At 39.2% G+C, this 25,959-nt stretch overlaps 1 protein-coding gene across 1 annotated transcript; it reads right to left on the bottom strand.

Annotated features, from left to right (window-relative positions):
- Window positions 1-200: 200 nt before the first annotated feature.
- Window positions 201-25,060, bottom strand: THUMPD3 (THUMP domain containing 3). Its single transcript, XM_047096002.1, has 10 exons — window positions 25,003-25,060; window positions 23,439-23,727; window positions 22,026-22,103; window positions 13,060-13,533; window positions 9,621-9,751; window positions 8,726-8,795; window positions 6,416-6,531; window positions 3,032-3,142; window positions 2,337-2,460; window positions 201-2,152 (listed from the first exon to the last, which is right to left on the bottom strand). The coding sequence occupies exons 2-10, from the start codon at window positions 23,691-23,693 to the stop codon at window positions 2,003-2,005; spliced, it is 1,509 nt and encodes a 502-aa protein (XP_046951958.1). The 5' UTR covers window positions 23,694-23,727; window positions 25,003-25,060; the 3' UTR covers window positions 201-2,002.
- Between the last annotated feature and the right edge of the window lie 899 nt (window positions 25,061-25,959).

The following is a 25,959-nucleotide window of genomic DNA, read 5'->3' as shown; positions in this document are numbered from 1 at the left end:
AAAATACTGTTTTTTCAATCTTCAGCTTTGGGCCCATGCAGTGGAGACCTGAGCCATATCTAACATGGATATACCAGAACCTACAGTTTTGGCAGTTTCCTGAAAGTCTTCCTACTATTTTAAAAGGAACATTTCAACAAATGTTTCTCTTTCTAGCCCTAGACATTGTCAGTCCTTAGGAGATAACCGTCATACTTCCATTAAACTTATGAAATCTTTTATTTTTTGTTTCCCTCAAGTTTATGGACTCTTACAATAACAGAATGTCTGGTTCATAACTTAAGTCATTTTGTGTTCAGATTCCCTTCCCTTTTCACATTCCCATGGTACAGGAGGCCTGGTTCAAGGTCACATAACTACTTGGTGATTGCATCATGTATAGCTCCATCCCAGTTCTTCAGTCTTCAGCCCATTTCCTGTTCTGTCACCATATTAAAAAACCTAATGGGAGGAAGATAGCAAAGTGGTAGAGAGTGTACACTGCATATGTGCATCATCTTAAAATTAGTCTTGTCATGTTTTTACAGTGGTATTTCATAGAACTAAAGCTATGATGGCTCAAACCCAAGTTTGTTACAATTAAAAATTAGGCCAACATGCAAAAATATTTGTTTATTAGCAACTATGCCCACGCTGGTAGGTACTATGTCAGGCACATGGTAAACAGTGGTGACAAGAGATATGGCCCTTGTACTTTCCCAGTTCTGCAGATTACTGACCAACAGACATTAAAATGGTGTATTAGATGTGAAAGATTGTTTTATGTTGAACTCAAAATAGTGTAACTGTGCATTCTGATAGTAAAAACTCCAGTCTAGGATACACACCCCTTATAAATGTCTCATTTCTAATTCATTCTGAAGTATGGTGTAGTAGATCAGAGAGAAACCAGACTACTAGGGCTGTTGGCTATGCTGCTAGTGTGAACTCTTTCAAAAGAAAGAAGTGCTGTGTCTGAACATGAGCTATTTAAGAAGGGAATGAGTAGTACTAATATATTACTAACAGGACACTGAAAATCTAGGCTGAATGCAGCCAGAAACTCCCAAATAAACTCTGAATACTATAAAGAATCCCACATGTACCCAACCACTCTTTGTCCCAGGCAAGCACCACTGTCACAAGGACTTAATGTTCTTTTTATTTTCTACTGTCTCAGTTTGCTGCAACCGGAAAAACAGCTAAATATGAATACAGATCCAAGAGAAAATAGAATTCTCATAAAGTTTTTAATTCAAAGATACATCAGTGTGTCTGCAGTCATTTTAAAAACAAAAATACTTTTGGCAGGTTAATGTGTGACTTTCTGTGCTGATAGAAAAATTAAGTTTGGCTTGTTGGTCCCATCAGTGTATTTGCTGTTTACAACAGCAATGTCCTATACTGCTAACATCTGCTAAAATATCTGCCATTCCTTTAATCAGTCCTAGTCCTCTATTTTCATGTATTGATTTCAATAACATGCATATTTTAATTTGTAAGGCAGATGGTAAACTTTCCAGTTGGTCTTGTGAGATTTCATCTTGTCATGGGGCCAACACTATTTCACAAAATGTAAATGCTTCATTTTTTTAAAGGTGAGGTAAAGCCAACTCAAAAAACTAAAGAGCAAAGCTGCATAGGCAATGCAGTGTGGCCCAAAATGTTCTGATTATGTTCTTTTCTTTTCCATTAAGCCAGGGTAGCTTTTTACCTGCTACAATGGAAAATAGGAACTGCTATGAAGCCTGAAAAGAAATACTCGAAACTCAAATCCCGGAGCATTTTAGTAGCCTTTGGATCTTGAAAGCATTTTCAGTAGTAATTGCCTAGCTACTCCTTCAAAAAAGCTCCAAAGCTCTGCTTAAGACTTTCAATTCCTTTTGCTAATTAAGGTGAAGAGCTTTCGACCAATTTAATCTGCAATTTTATTAACGCTATTTTTCTCTCAAACCAAATACTACATGCTGACATTCCCAGTGTCAAGAGGCACAAATACCATAAACCATCTCTATTCTTTGCATCACCAAGGAGTTCTTTCCCCATTTTGTTCTACAGGATGAACAAAAGCTTGAGGTGTACGTTTCAGAAGATAAACTGCTGCATGAAGACCCCCTATGTTCACCCAGACTGTATGCACCTTCCGCCAAACATGTCCCATTCCGGATAATGCCTGTGTATACACAAAAAGCACAGAAGTAATTAGCGGAAAGTCTGCTTATAGACCAACCAGAGGTCTTGTTGCAAGAAACTGGGGGGGAAGAGCAAACAAATCCTACTCAAACTAATATCCCTAAGTTTAAATTAAAAGATCCTACAGCTGCCACAGGGTGAGTTCCGGGGCTAATTTACAGCACCTTGGTAAAGCATTTCTTGTCCTGAGTAAGTAGCACAGCTCGGCCTGTCCCTGGTCTACAGACGCGGCTCATCTCCCGTAGGCAAGCTGGATAAAGGTTCCAGTTTCTCTTTTTGGAGCCCATCCTATAAAAGAAGGTCCAGTGAATCAAACACTTAACAGATAAACAACTAGGACTACATGAAATGAGAAGTGAAAAACTCATTACAGTAAGAAAATTCTCAAGCCAAAACAGTTGTCCTTTAGAAGCCACAGCTTCACTTGTATATGCCAATGAAATGAGTGATCAGATTTAGTAAACTGCTTAGAAATAATGAATCAGATGAACTGGCTACAAAATTTTTTTGACACCTCTAGTAGTTCTCTTAATGAGTAAAATAAACATCTAAACCAAACCAATGATGAGAAAACATTTATCCTGAGAAATAGAACGAAGTTTTCCTCAACCTTTGTATAGTATCCTGTAATTCAACAATGGGCCAGGAAGTGGATTAACCTGTGACAGATCAAAATGTAGTTACTTCATGAGTTCTCAGAAGAAACAAATTGGGTGAATCTATCATATAATTTGTTTTATCATTTCATAATTCTTAAGTGAATAGAATAAGTTCAAAGAAATGAACAGATTTAGAAGACAAATTCAGTACTAGTTTAACAAGTGAAGGTAAAACTAATCTTTTAAAAGCCAAGTCCCACCTTTTTCCAAATGGCATGTCTGTTACAATAATGTCCACAGAACCGGTTCTCAATGGCAGATTGCAGATATCCCACTGAACAGCATCTATGGGCAAGCCCCAGGACACTTTGCTATGGGGACAAAGGAAAGATGCTTACTCTGAAGTATGAAATCTAAAAACATTTCTGAAGAGACTGATATAAAGTAGAAAATGCTACTAAAATGATAGTGACAAACATAAACAAAAATTTCAAAGCAGAATGTCGGAAGAACGCATACAGTCATGTGATAAAACTTTTATGATGACAAAATCTAATGATGATCTAAAAAGCAGTTAAGATTGGTTTTCAAAAGATGTCTGGTTTCATCTACAATTTAAGAAAAACTAAAGGGGTAAACAAGATTGCAACACAAAGAACTGTAAAGATGGCAACAGTAATGAGGCAGTAAATCATATAACTGAGAATGTAAAACATCGATGCACACAGGAATAAGATTATGAGATGACACCTCTATAGTTTGGTAAGTCTCGGTAGTAATAACAGGAGACCTAAAGAAACAGATATGTAAAATTAGTAGATACAGAGATACTTGTTTGAAAATTAAAGAACATGTATTCTACTATAAAAAAATAAGGCAAAGAAAAAGGCTGAAAAAAACAGATGACAGAAGATAAGGACTATAGTAAATGAAATAAATTCTCATTAAGTCAAAGCCATTGGTATGAAAAAACACAAAAGACAGTAATGCACAGGCTAAGAATTAAAAGCAACTCAAGGATTATGAGTAGAAATGAATTATTATATTCAGAGTTAGTGAAGAACTTAAAATGTACAATAAAGGCACTCACTCCATAATGGGGAGAAAAAAAAGCACAGATAACGAAAATATCAGTATTAGGGCGCCTGGATGGTTCAGTCGGTTAAGCGTCTGACCCTTGATTTCAGCTCAAGTCATGATGATCTCAAGGTTTGTGAATCTAAGCCATGTTTGGGATTTTCTCTCCCCGCCCCTCCCCCACTTGCTTGCTGTCTCCCTTAAAATAAATGAATGAATTAAAAAAAAAAATGAGTCTTATAATCACAGGCACGAATAACTGCAACAAAATAAGAAATGAGGAAAACAATATTAAAAATCTAGATAGACTGATACAAATAGTACAGGTAGAATAGACAAAAAAGGTACAGAGGGCCTGAAAAGCAATTAAGGTAAAATATTCAGAAAACACAAAAGAAATAATTTGCTTAAAAATATTTATCACATTTCAAAAAAAACTGGTGACTACTAAGCCCTAAGAAAATTTCGATAAACATGAAACAAAATGTACCATAGAAACTCATCACAATAAAACAAATGTAAAAATGAATTAAAACCTTTCAACTACTTATGTATAAAAAAATGATCTAAACCCTTGCTATTTAAAGTAGGACCACAGCCCAGCAGCATCAGTATTACCCATAAGCTTGCTAGGAAACGCAAACTCCCAGGTCCCATGCAAAACCTACTAAATCAGGACCTGTAGTTAACAGGATCCCCAGGTGACTCATGTGCAACATTCAAGTTTGAAAAGCACTGCCCTAAACAACTAGATCAGAGAGACAAGTACACAACCAGGAATTTAAAAAGAAAAATAGAGAATTATCAAAATCTATAGGATATGGTCAACAACATTGATAGCCTGTAACTTAAGCTTTTAGGTAACAAATTTAAAAAACCTCAACACGAAATAGGAATGAAAAGCATTAGGCATAAACTCACAGAACAGTATATGAAAGAACTAAACGAAGCACTGATGATTCTAATCTAAAAGGGGGAAAAAATAGCAAAGAAGAGGATAACTGACAGACATAAAACAATATGAGGCATACCATGTATAATAAATACATGGTATAATACATGAATAAATATGTGTAAGTAATATCTACATCAAGTGACTATATGTATTTTAAAACCCCTGATTTCACTTACAAACAGAAACCTCACATTAAGGAGGCAGCTGTTTTTAGGTTTGGTATAATGATGTCCCTGGGCCGTGTATTCAGAATGTGGAGCATCTGTATGTTTGAACAAATCTGCTGATCACTCACTACCTATTCTTGCCACTTTATAAGAAAGTGAAGGGCACCAGCAGAGGAGACGAGAGAAACAATTTTATGATGAGGCCTCTGATGATAAATAGAAAACCAAGTGGCATTTCAACCAATTCTTCCCATAGATGGCCCAAACTAAAAGGATAGTGAGAGGCTGGCACAGGTGGTGGCTCTGAATATAATCTGGAGTAGTGAGCCAGGGCTTAAGATACAGTAACAACATACAGCTCAGATAAAAACCAAAATTTCCCAAAGGCCAATGGACTTCCAGTGCACAGATATCAAAAGGATACAGTTGGAGAAGGGCCTTGGACTATTTTGCTTGCAGAAGAGTGGATTTGGAGTGGGACAGGAAGAAGGGGAGTTTTAGTAACTCTTCAAATATCTGATGTCAATCACTGTGTGACCCAGAGATAAGATTTTTCTTTATGGATCCCAGTGGAACTACAAAAAGTCTATAGAAGGTACAGAAAGAAATTCAGTTCACTAAAAGATACGACTAGCACTCAAAGCTGTGCAAAGACCAAACTGACAGCCTCCAGAGAAAGTCATTACAGATGGTTACACGGACTGGAAGGCCACTGGCAGGATCTCCTACAGAACACTCAGGTACTGTGGAAATGGCTTTCAGGTTTCTTCTAATTCTGAGACTGCTTTAAAGTGCCAAATAATAGAGGAAAGGCTAAATGGACTGTAGTATTTCTACACAATGAAATACTATGCAGTTATTAAAAACAGACTATATAAAGATATTCAAAGTGTTTGAAAATTTGTAAAAACTGAAATAAGTCAACACAATATTCTTCCACTATTTGGGAAAAAAGATACATGAATAAGGAAAGAGAAGACAGAAATAAACATAGTTGCATTAGGGTGGGGAAATTATAGTTAAATAAAAAAAAATGTTCTAAGTTATTTTCAATAAACTTTTTTTTTTTTTTTAATTTTAACGTTTATTTATTTTTGAGACAGAGAGAGACAGAGCATGAACGGGGGAGGGTCAGAGAGAGAGGGAGACACAGAATCTGAAACAGGCTCCAGGCTCCGAGCGGTCAGCACAGAGCCCGACGCGGGGCTCGAACTCACAGACCGTGAGATCATGACCTGAGCCGACGTCGGACGCTTAACCGACTGAGCCACCCAGGCGCCCCTCAATAAATGGTTTTAAAATTTAATGGAATCTCACAGTATTCATTTTGGTTATGAGGATGTCACCATGACCATGCACTGGGGATATTAATTCATAAAGTCGGTAAGAAAAGTGATTATGTAAGCCTAAGAAATGGTACAAAATCTTTTAAATTAAATTTTTACCCTTCTTTAATTTGGCTCTTGGTCAATAAAGATGAGATGTTATTTGCTGCTCTATTCACAGCCAACGGATTATTATCACCAGCAATATGATAACAGTTAGACCATTCAGTAGCCCCCTAAAAGACAATAGTATATATTAAAACCAAAGTAGCAAACTGTAAAAAAAAAAAAAACCCAAAAATGATTAAAGGGAAAATAATTTCAACTGAATGTCAATAAACTAGACAATCAAACCAATAACCCAATGCTTTTCTTAAGTGACAGAACACTGCATGTTGTGAACTTTGCTATTCCCCTTGCTTAAAAAGGCCTTCTGTTCTTTCTCACTTGCTGAATTCCTACCTATCTTTCAAGACCTAGTTCAAATGTCATGCCCTCTCACATCAACCCCAACTCTCCAAGCTGCCTCTCATTTGCCTCCCCACCCCAAAGCATTTTGTACATACTCTGCCACTGTACTTCTTTTTAATTATGTCTGTACTTGTCTGCTTCTCAAGGAATCTCCCTAAGGACAAGTCTCGTATTTTATTCAATCCCTCAGCCAGCAATGTCTGGCACATAGTAGGCATTACAGACCTAAAATACAAACACGGTTTGAAAATGTAACCAAATTAAAGTGACCAACCTATACCCTTTGTGATCACAGAATTTTATAGAATCTGATATATTAGAATATTTGAAAATTTCAAAATAAAATGTAATAACCACGGCACAGGCCTCTGAATGACAACCACCACATCCCTGAAAGGATTTTGTAATGTTAAGTCAAAAACATGTGAACAGATCATAAATACCAATCTTACATCTCATTACTCTTCTTTTGTAAAGAGTAACAACCCATATCCACGGACACAAGGCTTCATCACCTTTTCTTTTGCCCACACACTTGAGGGTGATGTAGAAGGACCCTCAGAATTTGATGAAAGCCTTTCAGATGATTGTGATTCCCCAACACTCATTTTTTTGGTCTAAACGTGTTTAGATTTTCAGCTTCTTTTGAAAGAGATGAATTTTATAGAACTTGCAAAGTTTTAAAGAGTACTCTAGATCAGCTATTTTATACTATGGTGAACAATTCTGTATACATACCCTGTCAATTCCTTTCATACTTCATTCATTCTGATTATATATCAGCTTCGTTTTTTCAATATTGACATCCTCATGTCTACTCTTAGGTAGAAATGCCTCAATCTTTTTTTAATCTTTTTCAGCTGGAGGGGGGGCTCTTCTGGACTCTCTCTAGCTCTGTGGTATATTTCTTGACATTTTGTGACTTTCCATGCTATTTCAGACATAGACACGTCATGGTTTAATGCTAGAGAATAACACTTTGCTTTGTTCCCAGAATTTTTCTTCACAGCAACTGAGTTTTCTCTGTGTGCATTTCTTTAGCGAGAGTCAATTTCTCTAGCTCACACTACCAGAAAATAGTAGTCTTTTAGACTATTAAAGATTTCCTTCTGGAATTTCAACTCCCAGATGAAACATGTCATTTTCTAACTGTAGTTTAGATTATTTTTCCCTTTGTGGCTGCTTTGGACTGTCCAGATTCTGCCCACTCACAGAATGTGTGTATCTTCTTCAGTATATTCCCGCTGGCTTTAAGTATACTGTATGTAAGAACATACCATGATTCATAACTTTAAGTAATTTTAAACAGAAGTACCCTCTTCCAAATTATTTGTAAAAGTATAGATAATACTGATTCAAGGAGACTCAGTCTCTTGTTAAATATTCTCCACTTAGAAAATGCCTTTCTATCCCTTGCTTTACAGTTTTTGAATCCTCTCAGTATCAGTAATTTTGAAAACTATTTAAGAGCATTTGATGTGTGACCTTGTTAGACTTCGTAAAAAATCTAAAAAACATGCATAGGTTTCTGTTTTACAACTATATTTACTCCCTCTAAGAACCTAAGTGGGTTAAGAAGCATAATCTCACTTTATAGAGATGAAACACCTTCCTCCAGTTTATTGCTTATGCCTTCAATATCTTTTCTTTTCAAGTCTACCAACTTGTCTTTTATAGAAAAGGGACTCACCAGTTTGTAATTATCAGCCTCTGCTACAATCCACGGAGTAACCATCACTTATAATCTATCAGTCCCTAGCTAGTTGTAATAGGTGGTTATATCCTTCACACAAAAATTCGAGCTTTACTACTATAATTCTTTATTTTTTATTTTTTTAAATTTTCTTTTAACATTTTTAGGTCCACTGACCCCATGCTGGTGATTTCATAATTTGCCCATTAGTTCCAGAACACTTGATATATCACATGCTTATCTAAAAGGTAAAGAAAAGTTATTACCTCTATTGGTATTGCCCCTGTTCCACACATCGGATCAACTATTATATCAGTAGGTTGAGGAGCACAGAGCCTATAGGAAAGAAAATAGCTTATATAAAAAGACTTCAATCAATAGCTGAGACTTTCACACAGACTATTCCTGAAGCTGTAAGATCAAGGACCTATTATGTTAGCATAAAGTAACACCAATCAATATTCATTTTAAAAATCAATTTGTAATTATAGGCTGACTCTATATCCTAGAGCTTAAAAAAAATTACATATAGGGGTGCCTGCGTGGCTCAGTCGGTTGAGTGTCCAACTTCGGCTCAGGTCATGATTTCACAGCTCTTGAATCACAGCTCTTGTCCAGGCTCTGGGCCTGCTTGTGATTCTCTCTCCTGCTCTCTCTCTGCCCCTCCCCTGCTCACATTTTCTGTGAGTAAATAAATAAACTTAAAAACAAAACAAAACAAAAACAAGAAAATTAAGAGGGCCTGGGTGGCTTGGTTGGTTGAGTGTCCAACTCTTGATTTCAACTCAAGTCATGATCTCATGGTGGTGAGACTGAGCCCCACATAGTAGGGCTCCATGTATTGACTATGGAGCCTGCTTGGGATTCTGTCTCTCCCTTTCTCTCTGCCCCTCCCCTACCCACGTGCACGTGTGGGTCGCACATTCTCACTCTCTCAAAATAAACATTTAAAAACAAAGCTGAGACAGTAGTTAAATGATATTTTCAGGACCACAAGGAATCAACATGGGATATAAGAGAAAGAAAGAGACTATTACCTTTTTATCCTGTTGTTTACCCACCAAAATCCAACACAGTACTTCACAAAAAATTGAAGTGTTTTAAAGGGAAAATTCAAACCAAGATGTCACTTTAATCTAGATGGCAAACCCATTCTCTTACCTGAGCATCCCGTAGGCAAGAGTAGATCTCAGAGTTGTAGGTCCAAAATGTGTGATATTTCTTCGATGGAGACTCTCTTCTGTCAATGCAATGCCCACAACAATTTCATTATCATGGATGTTCAAAAGAACCTATAATAAAAGACAGAATAAAATAGGGGCGCCTGACTGGTTCAGTTGCTAGAGCATGCAACTCTTGATCGTAGGGTTGTGAGTTTGAACCCCACACTGGGTGTAGAGATTGCTTAAAAATAAAACCTTTAAGAAAAATAAAAATCTACTACCACCACAAATTAGTTTTCTTCTTTTTGAACTTAATATAAATGAAATAATCTAGTCTATACCACTTTCAAATTTTTAAATCTATTTTAATTTTTGGGGCACCTACGTGGCTTAGTCGGTTAAGCGTCCAACTTTGGCTCAGATCATGATCTCACAGTTTGTGAGTTAGAGCCCTGCATTGGGTTCTGTGCTGACAGCTTAGAGCCTGGAGCCTGCTTCAGATTCTGTGTCTCCCTCTCTGTCTCTCTGCCCTCCCCTGCTTGCGCACGCTCTCTCCAAAATAAATAAATACATATTAAAAAGAAAGAGTATCTTTTTTTCATTCGTTATAAGTTAGCTATAACCAGATAGTCCCTGGATTTTTACAATACCAACATATTTTGAAGGTTTATGGCTTAACATTCATTTTAACTTTTTGAAAAAGTTCAAACATACAGAAATACTACTAGAATACTTGCACAATGAACTCTTAAATAAAATGTACTCTTCACTTAGATTAACCAACTGTTAACAACGTGTCACATTTGCTTTATCACCTATTGTTTTGTTTTTTTTTTAATTTTTTTTTTTAATTTTTTTTTTTTCAACTTTTTTTTTTTTATTTTATTTTTGGGACAGAGAGAGACAGAGCATGAACGGGGGAGGGGCAGAGAGAGAGGGAGACACAGAATTGGAAACAGGCTCCAGGCTCTGAGCCATCAGCCCAGAGCCCGACGCGGGGCTCGAACTCACGGACCGCGAGATCGTGACCTGGCTGAAGTCGGACGCTTAACCGACTGCGCCACCCAGGCGCCCCTGTTTTGTTTTTTTAAATGACTTAATCATGCCTGTGACTATTTTATCCTATTGTTTTTCTAACACACAGTGAAATATATTCAAGTAACAAGAAAATGTTCTCCAGTCTTCCACGTAACATGATCTTTTCTCTTAATTTTTTTTTTTTAACGTTTATTATTGAGAGAGACAGAGCATGAGCAGGGAAGGGGCAGAGTGAGAGGGAGACACAGAATCTGAAGTAGGCTCCAGGCTCCGAACTGTCAGCACAGAGCCCAACGCGGGGCTTGAACTCACAAACCATGAGATCACGACCTGAGACGAAGTTGGACGCTTAACCAACTGAGCCACCCAGGCGCCCCAACATGATCTTAACAATAGCAGCAGCATAGGCACTTATCTATCACTTCCTATGTGCAAAACACTGTACTATACACTTTACATGCATTACCTCATTTCAGATTCACACTCTCCAAACCATATATTTTTTTAATACGTATTTTTTAAGTTTTTATTTAAAAAAATTTTTTTTTCCTTTAACATTTATTTATTATTGAGAGACAGAGAGACATAGTGTGAGCAGGGGAGGGGAGAGAGAGAGGGAGACACAGAATCTGAAGCAGGCTCCAGGCTCTGAGCTGTCAGCACAGAACCCGACGTGGGGCTCGAACTCACAAACTGTGAGATCGTGACCTGAGCCAAAGTCGGTCGTTTAACCAACTGAGCCACCCAGGCACCCGTAAGTTTTTATTGATTTATTTGGAGACAGAAGAGAGAGTGAGCAAACAGGGGAGCGCCAGAGAGAGAGAATCCTAAGGAGTCTCTGCACTGCAAGCATGGAGCCCAATGTGGGGCTCAAACCCATGAACCGTGAGATTATGACCTGAGCTGAGATCAAGAGTCAAACGCTCAACTGACTGAACCATGTAGGGCTCCCCCATGCTAGGTATTTTTTTTAATTTATTTTTAAAATTTATTTTAATTAATTTAAATTAAAATTAATAAAATTTATTTAAATTGTTTTATTTAAATTAATTTTTTAATTAATTAATTTATTTTTTTTTAATTTTTTTTTTTTCAACGTTTTTATTTATTTTGGGGACAGAGAGAGACAGAGCATGAACGGGGGAGGGGCAGAGAGAGAGGGAGACACAGAATCGGAAACAGGCTCCAGGCTCCGAGCCATCCGCCCAGAGCCTGACGCGGGGCTTGAACTCACGGACTGCGAGATCGTGACCTGGCTGAAGTCGGACGCTTAACCGACTGCGCCACCCAGGTGCCCCAATTTATTTATTTTTTTATTGACATTGTAAACTATATTGTAAACTATATTAAAGTATAGTTTACACACAATGTGACATTAGTTTCACGTGAGCCAGGTATTATTATTATCTTCCTTTTAAAGATGAGGAAATTGAGGCACAAAGAGGTCCTCTTACTTGCCCCAAGTCTTACAGCATTTAAGTTGGGATTTGAACCCAGGCAGTGCAGCTTCAGAATCTGTGCTCTGAGCACTGCACCCCCCATCCCTGCTGCTAACTTTTCAACATTACTGTCCTAATAGCCTAGTCATTCTTATAACATCTATTACACGATAAAAAGGAATGGGGAATTATTCTTCTGATTTGATATGCAAGGAAAGCGTACAGAGAGAGTAAGTTACTTGCCTAGATTCAAGTTTCCCAAAAGCAACAGAAAATGACTTCTTGGAAAAAGTGTTGGCTGCTAGAGGCCTTTTGAACTGTCAGAGATTGTAAAGGCTACTAAGCATGGCCCACATGTGAATCAAGAGTAAGTATGCTAAAAGAGGCATGTGAGTGTATCAATCTAGCAGTATTTAATAAAGAGCTGGCTGTGGATGAGAATGAGCAATGACGCTCAACCTCCTTGTAAGAGGCTGGGGTTTGCTTTAAAAACGTACTCCACTTCTTTTCAGTAGTAAAACTCTACAACCAAGACATGTAAAAACAAAGTAACTGTTTTAATTCTGGTTGGATTTTACAATCTGAAAGTCCATATAACGTAAAAAGTACTAGATGAGAAAACTCAAGTCTTAATAACTCCCATCTATCTACTGAGCACTTACTATATACCAGGTACTGCACCAAAAACCTAAAATGTATTATCTCATTTAACTTTCAGGACACACTTACAGGTATATACTATTACTGGCTCCCTTTGAAACAGAGGCTCAGAAACAGTATCTTGTCCAAAGTTATGCAGTTGTAGATTCTAAATCTGAATCAAGATGTCTGCCCATGCTCTTATTAACCACACCCTGTTAGCTATGTGGTCGCAATTTAACTGCCCATAAAAGTGGTTAGTCTGAAAATGCTATGTGTCTGTGATGGCCTTCTCGAATCATCACAATCAGGGGCACATACCTCCACGTCAAAGTTGGTCATGTCAGCCTTCCACTTAAAATAATCTTGAACACCACCCCCAAAATCTCTTGCAGCCTCATTTGAGGAAAAGCAGTGTTTTTCTCCTGCCCTGTTGCACGTGACTCTAAACTTCAGCACCTCAGGAGTTTCTTCTTTTGAGCCTTCATCAGTCTCATCTTTGCAAGATGCCAAATCATCCCCTACTAATGTTGATATCTCTTCTTTAATGGCTGGATTTTCGTAATAGTCTAAGATACGGGAATCTAAGGTTTTGTTGGTGAATCCTTTCTTATCATCCCTCTCATCTGCTTTATCTCCTTGTCCATTATCAATCTTCTCTTTACTTGAATTCTGATTTATCTTTTTGCGCTTTGTTTTTTTTTTCTTGAAACTGGTGTTAACATTCCATACTTTTAAAGGTTCTGACCATGGAAGCTTCCCAGCCAACTCTTCAAAATCCTTTAAAACTTCTTCCTGTGAAAGACAGAGAATGATGAAATCCATGCACTTCTCACCACTTTCATTGAACAAATCTCTACTCAGCCTATAGATGCTGGAGGTGGTAGGAGTGCAGAACAAAAGAGGAAATAGGTAATGCCTACAATTAAGGAAATTAAAATCTCATTGAAAATTAAGATACACAAATTAAGCCACTAATACATAATACAAGATAGAATAGGAGATCAGAGGTTGGGCTTCAAGATTAAAATGTAAGCAGTCAGAAAGTATTAACGATTACCTCTGGATGGGAGAAGTGGGTGGGTAAAGACAGGGGAAGGAGGGCAACTTACCTCTCACTGACTGACCTCCTTCTTAATTTTGTGCTGTGTAAACACACTACTTTTTTTTTTTTTTTTAATTGACAGAGAGAGAGCACAAGTGGGGGAGGGGCAGAGAGAGAAGGAGACACAGAATCCAATGCAGGCTCCAGGCTCCGAGCTGTCAGCACAGAGCCCAGTGCGGGGCTCCAACTCACAAATTGCGAGATCACGACCTGAGCCGAAGTCGGACGCTCAACTGACTGAGCCACCCAGGCGCCCCCACACTACTTTTAAAAGTAATACTCTTTTGGGGCGCCTGGGTGGCGCAGTCAGTTAAACGTCCGACTTCAGCCAGGTCATGATCTCGCGGTCCGTGAGTTCGAGCCCCGCGTCAGGCTCTGGGCTGATGGCTCGGAGCCTGGAGCCTGTTTCCGATTCTGTGTCTCCCTCTCTCTCTGCCCCTCCCCCGTTCATGATCTGTCTCTCTCTGTCCCAAAAATAAATAAACGTTGAAAAAAAAATACTCTTTTAAAGAGCAATAGTTTTTAAAAGGGACAACAAAGCAAAAAAAAAAAAAAAAAACCACAAAAAAAAGTAAAAACAACCTTAAGCAGTTAAAAACCTATCTATCCAATTTCTAAATAATGTCTAGAATCATCTTTTTATATATATTTTTAACGTTTATATTATTTTTGAGAGAGAAAGAGAAAGAGAGCGTGAGCAGGGGGGGGCAAAGAGAGGGACAGTCACAGAATCCAAAGCAGGCTTCAGGTTCTGAGTTCCGAGCTGTCAGCCCAGGGCCCGACATGGGGCTCGAACTCATGAACCATGAAATCATGACCTGAGCCGAAGTTGGACACTTAATTGAGCCATCCAGGCACCCCTAGAATCATCTTTTTAAAATGTAAATCTGATCATGCCCCTCCCTTCCTTAAAGTCCCTCAACAGCTTCTCACTGCACATAAAAAAATCTAAATTCCTTAAAAAGCCCAATATAGGGGCGCCTGGGTGGCTCAGTCGGTTAAGCATCCGACTTCAGCTCAGGTCATGATCTCACAGTCTGTGAGTTCGAGCCCCGCATCAGGCTCTGTGCTGACAGCTCAGAGCCTGGAGCCTGTTTCGGATTCTGTGTCTCCCTCTCTCTAACCCTCCCCCGTTCATGCTCTGTCTCTCTCTGTCTCAAAAATAAATAAATGTTAAAAAAAATTAAAAAAAAAAAGCCTAATATAATCTGACCTCTGCCTATTTCTCTTACATCACCTCAGGACTGTTCTTTTTACCTCTACTTAGAAGATAATTGCTTCACATGGTCTCTGTACTGCTGGCTCCCTTGTCATTATTTTGTGTAACATTTATTTCTTTTTGAGAAAGATAGAGGATAAGCAGGGGAGGCAGAGAGAGAGAGAGAGAGACACAGAATCCGAAGCAGGCTTCAGGCTCCAAACTGTCAGCACAGAACCCAACATGGGGCTCGAACCCACGAACTGTGAGATCATGACCTGAAGTCAGATGGTTAACCGACTAAGCCACCCAGGCGCCCCTCGCCTAGTCATTATTAATAGTAATTTAAAAGGCATATCTTCTGAGAGACCTGCTCTTCATAAAGCAGTCCTCTCAAGTCATTCTCTTCCCATTCTCTTTACAGAGCTAAGCATTATCTTAAGTTACCAGATTTATGTTTTGTTCGCTATCAAAGCTTCTCCCAGAAGAGGGTGGAAAGGACCTTACCTGTCTTGACTACTTCTATAAGCCACATACCTACAACAGCGCATGGCACACTAATGGTTTTCAATAAACAGCTGCTGGATAATATGTGATAAAATGTTAAAATGTGTGGTGCAGAGCCATGCCATCCAATACAGCAGCCATTAGCCACATGTAGCTATTGAGATTAAAATGATTTAAAATTAAAAGCTCAGGGGCACCTGGCTGGCTCAGTTGGTAGGGCATGTGACGATCACATGAGTCATGAGTCATGAGTTCAAGCTGTACGTTGAGCTTAGAGGTTACTTAAAAAAAAAAAAAACCAACTGAGTTTCTCAATCACATTAGCCACATTTCACACACTAATGGCTAGTGGTTAGTGCTGGACAGTAGACCTAAAACATTCCCATCAGAAAGTTCTATTGCAGAGTGCTGGTATATCCAAAAATGGTACTGAACATCAAGTTAGAAAGAGGTCAGTGTTCACTGATGGAACTGAGACTTGAAATGGGGATGAGGTGAGTGAAGGCTTTCATACTTCTTGAAACCTGATGAAATAATGGTAAATTCCAGGTTTGGCAAATTCAATTCTATATACAAATTATTTCCCCATAAAAGGCATCTACAGGTCTTGGAGATTTAATATAATGGAGAACACTAGTATAGCCCCTTTCTTTCTCTAGACACCATTCTAAACACCACCAACAACAGAAATACCAACTTTATCTTTTTAAGTTTTTTTAATGTTTATTTTTGAGAGAGAGAGAGGGAGAGAAAACATGAGTGGGGGAGGGGCGAGAGAGAGGGGGACAGAGGATCCGAAGCAGTCTCTGTGCTAACAGCAGAGAGCCCTATGCGGGGCTCAAACTCAGGAACCCTGAGATCATGTCCTGACTCGAAGTCAGACACTCATCCAACTGAGCCACTGGGGTGCCCCACCAACTTTATCTATAGATAAAGTAGAATCTATATGATACCTATAACCTTGAACCATAATATAACAATTCTAACATAAGATTCCCAAGTGCAGTGAAGGCCAAACAGAGGTATAGGAAGACACCAGACAAAGGTCTCAGACAAAGGTCAGAGAAGTCTACAAAGAGGTAGCAAAATAAACTCTCCTGGGGCGCCTGGGTGGCTCAGTCGGTTAAGCGTCCGACTTCAGCTCGGGTCACGATCTCGCGGTCCGTGAGTTCGAGCCCCGCGTCAGGCTCTGGGCTGATGGCTCAGAGCCTGGAGCCTGCTTCCGATTCTGTGTCTCCCTCTCTCTCTGCCCCTCCCCCATTCATGCTCTGTCTCTCTCTGTCCCCAAAATAAATAAACATTAAAAAAAAAAATTTAATAAAAAAAAAAATAAATAAACTCTCCTTTGGAATAGCAGGGCAAGTATATATACTGACAGAAGGAGCTTCCTTGAACTTCATCTGTAACAAGAATAAACGGGAGAGAAATGGAAGCTGAACAAGGAATCTTACAGACATGATCTATTTGCTGGAAACAGTGTCAATGAGGTAGAGCTGGGGAGAGATGTTCTACACTGTAAATAACCCTGGAGCTGCTGATCCCTTCAGGCTAGAGAGACGTAATGGTTAAAAGAACTTATGCAATAGTATGGAAATTATACCTCAATAATGCTGTTTAAAAAAAAAGAAGGAAGGGGAGACGGCAGGGGTGGGAAAAAAATTTAAATAAGGAAGGAAGAGAGAACTCATTCATCTACAACCAAGAAGGAACTTCACAGTGAAGCAGGGGAATTTCTTGCTGGCCTGGAACAGTTCCTGGCTTCTCCCAGAAGAACCTCCTAACAATAGCAGGTCCAAGAGGAACTTCCTCATTCACAGATGACCAATCATCAAAAGTTATCAGCACAGCACTTATATGAACATAAGAAAGGACAAAGGAGGAAAGAAACAGAAAAACAAAGGGAGCAGACAAAAACAGGGACCAGAAAGATGCCACAGAGCAGTTGAAAACTTTGACCAATGGGGCGTCTGGGTGGCTCAGTCGGTTAAGCCTCCGACTCCTGATTTCAGCTTGGGTCATGATCTCACAGTTTGTGGGTTTGAGCGCAGGCAGTCAGTGCAGAGCCTGCTTGGGATTTACTCCCTCTGCCCCTCCCCCACCCATGCTTGTTCTCTCCCTCTCTCTCAAAAATAAGTAACAAAAAAACCTCAAAAACTGTGATAAAACAAAATAAAAAATGTAATGAGGAAATACCTTTGTAAAATAAGAGCTCCAAGCGGAGATATAACAGTGGAAAGGAGATGAGGTAAGCCACCATAAAAAGATGAAACAGGAGCTCACAGATGTCAAAGAATAAGTGGAATAAAAAAAAAAAAAACCACCGCAAAATGAAGACCATATGGAAAGCACCACATATAAAAGACACTGATGAAAACACAGTAAGTAATGTAGAGAAAAGTAAAACAAATACAATGGAAATAAGCAAAAAGTATACAAAGAAAATGATAAAATATGAAACAAAGTCAGGAGACCCTGCATATGTACAACTGGTTTATCTCTGAAAAGGATCTGACATAATGAAACAAAAAGTATTTTAGGGTCACCTGTCTGGCTCAGTGGGTGGAGCATGTGACTCTTGATCTCAGGATCACGAGTTCCAGCTCCATATTGGGTGTAGAGCTTAATAAAAAAATAGTAACTCAAGAAAACTTTCAAGAAATGTATGTGGATGTGAACTTCTCTATAGACTGACATGTCTTGACAAGGAATTATCATGAGACATATCCTGGTGAATTTATAAGACTTCAGAGATTAAAAGTAAAATCTGGGCATGAAGCAAAAGTATCAAAAAAGCAACAAGTAAGGGGGAAAAATATCAAGATAGCTTCAAAAATTTTTCATGGCAACATTTAACACTAGAAGAAAATGAACACAGCCTACGGTATTTTTCAGGAAGAAAAGCATGACTCAAATTTTATACTTAAACTATTCATCAAATATAAAGGTGAAAAACAATCATTTCTGAACTACTGCCATTCAAGTGATAAAAAGAAAACTGGGATTATGACTACAGACAACACTTAAATATTACAAACTGGAAGGTAGCTGGAGGCGAAAGGAAAGAGGAGATGCTGATATCCTCCTCCACCAAGAGATTAAAGGGTATGGGGTGCCTGGGTGGCTCAGTCAGTTAAGCGTCTGACTTTGGCTCAGGTCATGATCTCACTGTTCATGAGTTCAAGCCCCGCATCGGGCTCTGTGCCGTCAGCTCGGAATCTGGAGCCTGCTTCAGATTCTGTCTCCCTCTCTCTCTGCCCCTCCCTGCTCACGCTCTCTCTGTCTCAAAAATAAAGATAAAAAAAAAATTAAAAGAGATTAAAGGATAGAAATTAAAGCATACAGATCAACACTAAGATGAATAATAAAACTTCAGGGGGAAAAGGAAGGAGGGGAGGATTAAACTATCTTATTAATGAGAAAAATGACCCTACAGGTAGTGCCTGGCTGGCTTAGTCAGAAGAGTGTGCAACTCTTGGTTTGGGGTCATGAGTTCAAGCCCCACATGTGCAGAGATTAAATAAATGGAACTTAAAGAAAGAAAAATGACCCTCAGATTAAATACACGCAAGGATGTACAGAAGGTATTTGTTCAACCACCATAGTAGCAACAGTCTGAAAAAACCTGATGTCCTAAATAGGGGTGATTAAATTAAGATGTAGTGAAATCTAGTGATGATATTGGCATGCTCTTCAAGATATAGGAGAAAAAGCACAGCACAGAACAGTATGTATGGTATGTTTTCATTTGCGTAAGTAAATAAAATGCACATATTTATAAAATATGTCTAGAAGAATATCCAAGAAATTGGGAATGATTCTTGCCTCCAGGGAGGGAACTGCATTGTGTGGAGATATAGGAACAAACATTTCCACTGCGTATCCTTTTTGGTCTTTACAATTTCCCCTAAATTACCTAGCTTAAAAAAAAAACATATAAAGTACAAATGTTAGCTTTTTGTTTTGTTTAAACAGGTTAATCAATTCATGATATTATCTGAATACTTAAAAAGGAAAGGACCTATCAGGATGCTAATCAAGGCTTTTTATAAGACATGGGAAAGTATAATGCTACAGCGAAAATGACAGTCAACAAAAAGCAAGAAGCAAATCCTTATTTACTTACTTTTTAAAGTCTTTTGGCTTTGTTTTTTTAGAGAAAGAGAAAGAGAAAAAGTAGGGGAGAGGGGCAGAGGGAGAGAGAGAATCCCAACCAGGCTTTTCACACTCAGCACAGAGCCCGAAGTAGGGCTCAATCCCACGACCCTGGGATCATGACCAGGGTGGGATGCTGGCACCCAGGCGTCCCAAGAAGCAAATATTTAAAAACAAGCTTTTACTGGGGCATGGTGCAAATAAGTCCTCAAAGTGAAAGGCTAAATCATTTTTCATGGTCACACATATGCCCTTGCATAATTCTGAAAATCTACTTTAATCCTTGCTGCTCTTCTTTTGGGACTTTATCAGCAACCTCTTCTGGCAGTTAACTTACAAGGCTACTCTGCAAAGCTGGCTCATATAGAACCATTACATAGTATCAAATTCACCTCCAATTAGAGATCAAACTGCACAAAGTAATACAAAAATATTAATAATGCTGTAAAGGCAAGAATTTAAAGTGAAACTTTACAGGGTTTTTAATATTTAATAGTTTTTAAAAATGCCTGTTAGCATTTACTCATGTATAGAATTAGCTATTAAAATTTCCAAATACTAAGCAGCAAAAATTTTCAGCAGCTGCCTGTTATGTCTAGTTTCATAGACATGATTCAGTTGACAATGATTATCAGAAGTCTGCAAGATTATACTACTAGTGCTGAAAGTTATATTCTTTTTTTTTTTTTTTTTAATTTTTGTTTCAACGTTTATTTATTTTTGGGACAGAGAGAGACAGAGCATGAACGGGGGAGGGGCAGAGAGAGAGGGAGACACAGAATCGGAAACAGGCTCCAGGCTCTGAGCCATCAGCCCAGAGCCTGACGCAGGGCTCGAACTCACGGACCGCGAGATCGTGACCTGGCTGAAGTCGGACGCTTAACCGACTGCGCCACCCAGGCGCCCCGAAAGTTATATTCTTAATAAAATTTTAATCTATTTTCAGTTGGAAATCTTTTAGGTCTGTTTTTATTTTTTCTAGGCTGTGGGTTCACATCACTTTGATTGGTTATTGAATAATGCTTCAGAAATCAATCTGTTGCCAATAAATAAAAATCAGAGAATCAGGCAGTATATCATGGATTTAAAAGACACAGTGTTTCTAATATAAGCAATAAAACTGATAGAAAAGTTTTCAAGCATCTGACTCTGGAAACCTGACTAAAAAACAATGTGGAAAAATACTAAGACCTTACTGAAATCTCTTTTTCAAACTTCAACTTAGGCAGCATATCAATATTTAGAAATCAGATGCTAAATACAAGTTGGAGACAAAGCTGTTGCCTTAACAAGTAAAGGAGTATTTACATATTAGCTATATTTCAAAATATGATGTTAGAGAAGGTAACAGTTCTACAAAAGAAAGAACTGTGAGAGAAAGTGTTATTTGTAGACGACTCAATCACTTAATCTTTGATTCATAGCCTGGAAGCAATTCTACTCTAAAAGCATGTATGTCAGTAAAGCTAATCTAAGGTATGTATCTTTTGGTAAGAAAGTCACACAACTTATTTTATTTCTTATACACTTTGATGTTTTTCTATATTGACTTTCACTTACTTGTTTTTTTGTTATTCTCTCATCTTTTTAAAAAAGAAGAGTAACATATAACATTATTTTAGTTTCAGGTATACAACATGATTCAATATTTGTATATATTGTGAAAGGATCACCAACCAATGTCTAGTTCATATCTGTAACCACACATAGTTCTAAAATGGTTTTTATGATGAGAACTTTTTTTTTTTTTTTTTTTTTTTTATTTTTGGGACAGAGAGAGACAGAGCATGAACGGGGGAGGGTCAGAGAGAGAGGGAGACACAGAACCGGAAGCAGGCTCCAGGCTCCGAGCTGTCAGCCCAGAGCCCGACGCGGGGCTCGAACTCACTGACCGTGAGATCGTGACCTGGCCGAAGTCGGACGCTTAACCGACTGCGCCACCCAGGCGCCCCGTGATGAGAACTTTTAAGATCTACTCTCTTAGCAACTTGCAAATATGCAACACAGTATCTTTAGCTATAGTCATTGCTATACATGCTATGTATATAATATAGTCAATGCTCTACATTACATCTCCATGTAATTTTACATGGTATAAATTTGTACCTTTTGACCCTTTCCACTCATTGTGTCCACTACCCACAATATTGATTTTTTCAAAACAACTTTTGAGATGGACTGTCCACCAATCTCTGAATTTTATTATAAAAGCCTCCCAGGATTCTAGATTATAAAAGCAGTAGTAATGCTAAATGTTAGAATGCAAAAAGTGGAAATAATCTCTTTGGGGAGAGACTGAAAGTCAGCTACTGTGGGAAAACTCACCTTTGTTTCTTTGAACTGGTAATCTTTAAACTCCTTAACAACCACAAATAAGTTATCAACTGATCTCAGACAATGAACCTGGGGGAGGGAAAAAAATGTTAGAAACAAATTTATGAGAAAGCTTTTGAATCACACAAACTATCAATATTTAAATAAAAAAATGGGGAAGGGGAGCGCCTTGGTGGCTCAGTCAGTTAAGCATCCAACTTGGGCTCTGGTCAAGATCTCGCGGTTTGTGGATTCAAGCCCTGCAAGGGGATCTGTGCTGAAGCTCAGTGCCTACAGCCTACTTCAGATTCTGTGTCTCCCTCTCTCTCTGCTCCTCCCCCACTCGTGCTCGCGTGCACACACACTCTCTCTCTCTCTGAAAAATAAACATTTTACAAATTTAAATACAAAAATTAAATACAAAGATTTTAAAATAGGTAATACCTATAATTTGTATTTTAACTTTTCTCATCTCCCCAGTCTCCCATGTTTTGGGTTCCCCATTAGCTTCTATACTCCTACAGAAAAGGAAAAAGGAAGATGGAAGGATAGCTTTAAAATGTTACCTGGGAAACACAGGTTTAGGGGAGAAAGGAAAGATGAAGACAGTCAAGTGGGGCTTTACTGTATATTTCTCTCATGGCTCCCTACGGTATACTGTATCCTGTGCAGTGGTTAAGAGCACAGGGCTTGAGCTCCAGCTGTGATTACTAACTGAGTGACCCTGGGCCAATTACTTATCCCTAAGCCTAACGATTAATAAGGATAATAATAGCACCTATCTTCTCAAAGCTGCTAAGATTATGTACTAAGATACTGGGTGGAAAATATCCGCTTCCCATCCATCCCACAAATATTTACTGGATTTCTACTACATGCCAGACACTAAGAGCATGGGAGATTTCAGCCAAAACAAAAACTCAGAAAATTCCTGCTCTCATGATGCTTATATGGTTATGAAATACTGGTTAGCTTTTATTCTAGTGGAATGGCAGTTTGCTGACCTTCACTTCTCCATTTCAATGATTCCTAATTACTTTTGAGCAAGTATTTCTTTCACACAGATTAAAAGAAAAATCTCTCCTTATACACTTCACCACCAAAGTCTACACTTCAGCTAAATGCCGAAGTAAATAAATTCAAAGATGTTTGGCAGATATTCAGAATTTCTTCAAAAGTCACAAAGGATTCTTTCTGGTGAAATTCATCCTCAGGAAATATTAAGATCACTTCTAAAAATATAGCAAATCTACTAGTCAAATTCACAAATCAGTACCAAATAGAAAATGCAGTAATACTTTAAAATAACCAGATTTGAGGCAGAGTAAAGAAAAGCAAAAAAGATTCAAGAGGGGTCTGTAAATCAGAAAATAATCATAAAATGACCCTTTCAGAAAACTATTTTTAATATTGCTTCATTCAAACCTGAGCCAGACTTTCCACTGAAATGTCAAAATATATCTTGCCCCGGTCTTTGCTGATTTTGCACGATGACCCCAATTTCTCTCTCACTTCATCTGCAGCTGTTTGCTCAAAACCGGTAGGTACAGTGGCTCCAATAGTGACTTGGAGGTGCTCAGACTCACTTCTGGGAGCACTTTCTGTCACTTGTATAGACCTCTGGTTCCCATGAAGGTTCACATCCAGAAGTTGGTTAGTGGCTTCTTGAACATCAGACATGTTGGCAGTGCTTCCAAGATTCCTAATACAGTCCCTTTAAAAGCAGTACAGAAAAGAAAAAAAGATAGCGCCTAAACAGTATCACCTCATAGTTCATCTATAAATAAAAACACCTGCTTTGGAGGGCTGGAAGAACAAGGCCACACAACTGTTACCGCCATATTCATTCAACATGCCTGAATCAATATTCACTGAAGATAAAAGGAATGAAGAACATGGGCACAGAGGGTAAGATGTAAACTGTGATATTACTAAACAAGCAATATGCTGAGGAAGAAAAGGAGACAGAGGAATAGGAGTATTTCCATAGCATGCAATGTTTGGTTTGCGATCATCTGTATTAACAGCCAGCTTAATTCCCAAACAAAGGCTGCTAGAGCACATTCAAAGATAGTTCCAAATCTAGTCCTTTTTCAGCTGGCAGTTCAGAATATGCGCCTGTGGAACTGCAGACATGGGTCTGAATTCACGCTCTCACCATTCACAGGGTGAATGGCCTAAAACAAGTTTACTCTTCTATGCTTCAATTTCCTCATCTGCAAAATGGGAATTAAATAATACCTCTCTCCTAGAGTTGTTGGGAGATGTAAGGGACAAGAACATACTGCCAGACCCATGACTAAAACTTGCTATTAGGATATCTATCTTTCTCCTACGAAGTGGACAGGGACTCATGCGTTTAAAAATGATTAACTGAACATCTAGGATCTAATGGACTGCAAATGTTTGAATGCCTACCACAGGCCAAGCTCTGGGATCCACGGGCAGAAACAGTATATGAAATATCTGAAACAGTAAGCCAATATCCTGTATCTGAGCAAAGAGGGGGGGGCTGGGGGGCGGGATTTAAAGAGGTGGGAGGTGGGGATCAAGAGCTCTCATCAGATTCTCAAAGGCTTCGTGACCCAAAACAACTTAAGTAGGCACAGAGTACCCACACTGTACAGTTCTGTGCCGGGACAAGCAACAATGTATATACACTAATAAAAGTCAGTTCCGGCCCTTAAGGAGCTCATAATCCCTGTGAATACAACTTCCATCTTCTAATTAAAGCAGCTGAAGCCCACGAAAGGACATATCCCGCCCAAGGTCAGAGAGAGCCGATCAGTGACGCTGGCTGGAATAAAACCCACATCTCCGGACTCCCACGCGTGCGGGTGAAGGCCTAGCAGAGGACAAAAAGGGATCCACAATAGGATCGGGCTGAAGTCCAGCTCGGTGCCGGCTCGGGTCGCAAGACAAAGGTCACCCCTCCCTCCCGAAGGTCGCCAGCGCCACACCCGGCCACTCCCACCAGCCGCCCGGTTACCGGTAGCCAGCGCAGACCCTTCCTGATGCGGCAACCCGCCAGCCCAGCGCGCCCAGGTCACGCCGCCGGAAGCCGCCTGGACTCCCCCGGAAACGGAAGTCAGGGGGCGCCGTCCCAGAAGCTCTGAGCTAGGGACGGGCCCTGGCGACAGTCGTGGAGAGAGCAACACGCGCCTGAAGGTCTGTGCGCGCTGACGCCGGGCAGGTGGGTTAGTAGCTGTTGCAGTTGGGGGCAGAATCTTCTACAAACCAAACTTGGAGAGCCCCAGACTTCGTGGCCTGTCATCATAGTAGCTAACATTTATAGCGTGCTTTAGCCATGCCAAACACTCCGCAGGGCTTCACCTCGTCATTTCATTGTTCCAACAGCTTTTTGAAGTGGCACGGAAAATCCCAGGTTTAAAATCGGAAAATCTGAGTCTGAAAGAGGTTACATACCTTGCTGAAAGTTCCAGGCACAGCACGTTAGAAGCAGAACTGGGTTTTGAACCTGATGGTGACACTCCAGAATTCTTCCTCATCAGATCTGAGTCAGTGTTGTTCAAACTAGTCCCTGCGTTATATATTGCCTTCACTACTTTTGTCTAATTGCACTTTTGTTTACTTAATATTTTTCTTTAGATATATATTTTTAACTTATTTTAGAAGGAAACGTGTGCAACTAAACAAAAATAACCCAATTTAAAAATGGGCAAAGGCCAGGGGCCCCTGGGTGGCTCAGTCGGTTGAGCATCCGACTTCTGCTCAGGTCATGATCTCTCAGTTTGTGAGTTCGAGCCCCGTGTGGGTCTCTGTGCTGAGAGCCTGGAGCGGAGCCTGCTTCAGATTCTGTGTCTCCCTCTCTCTCTGCCCCTTCCCTGCTCATACTCTGTCTCTCAAAAATAAATAAAAGTTTAAAAAAATTAAAAAAATAAAAATGGACAAAGGCTTCAGTATTTCTCCAAATAAATACACATAT

The sequence above is a fragment of the Lynx rufus genome, unplaced genomic scaffold (assembly GCF_022079265.1).
Source record: "Lynx rufus isolate CCGP_SWC_20201006 ecotype Redwood Valley unplaced genomic scaffold, mLynRuf1.p SCAF_4, whole genome shotgun sequence".
Classification (NCBI taxonomy): domain Eukaryota; kingdom Metazoa; phylum Chordata; class Mammalia; order Carnivora; family Felidae; genus Lynx; species Lynx rufus.
The sequence above is the reverse complement of the archived record's forward strand: the minus strand, read 5'-3'. Positions and strand labels throughout refer to the sequence as shown.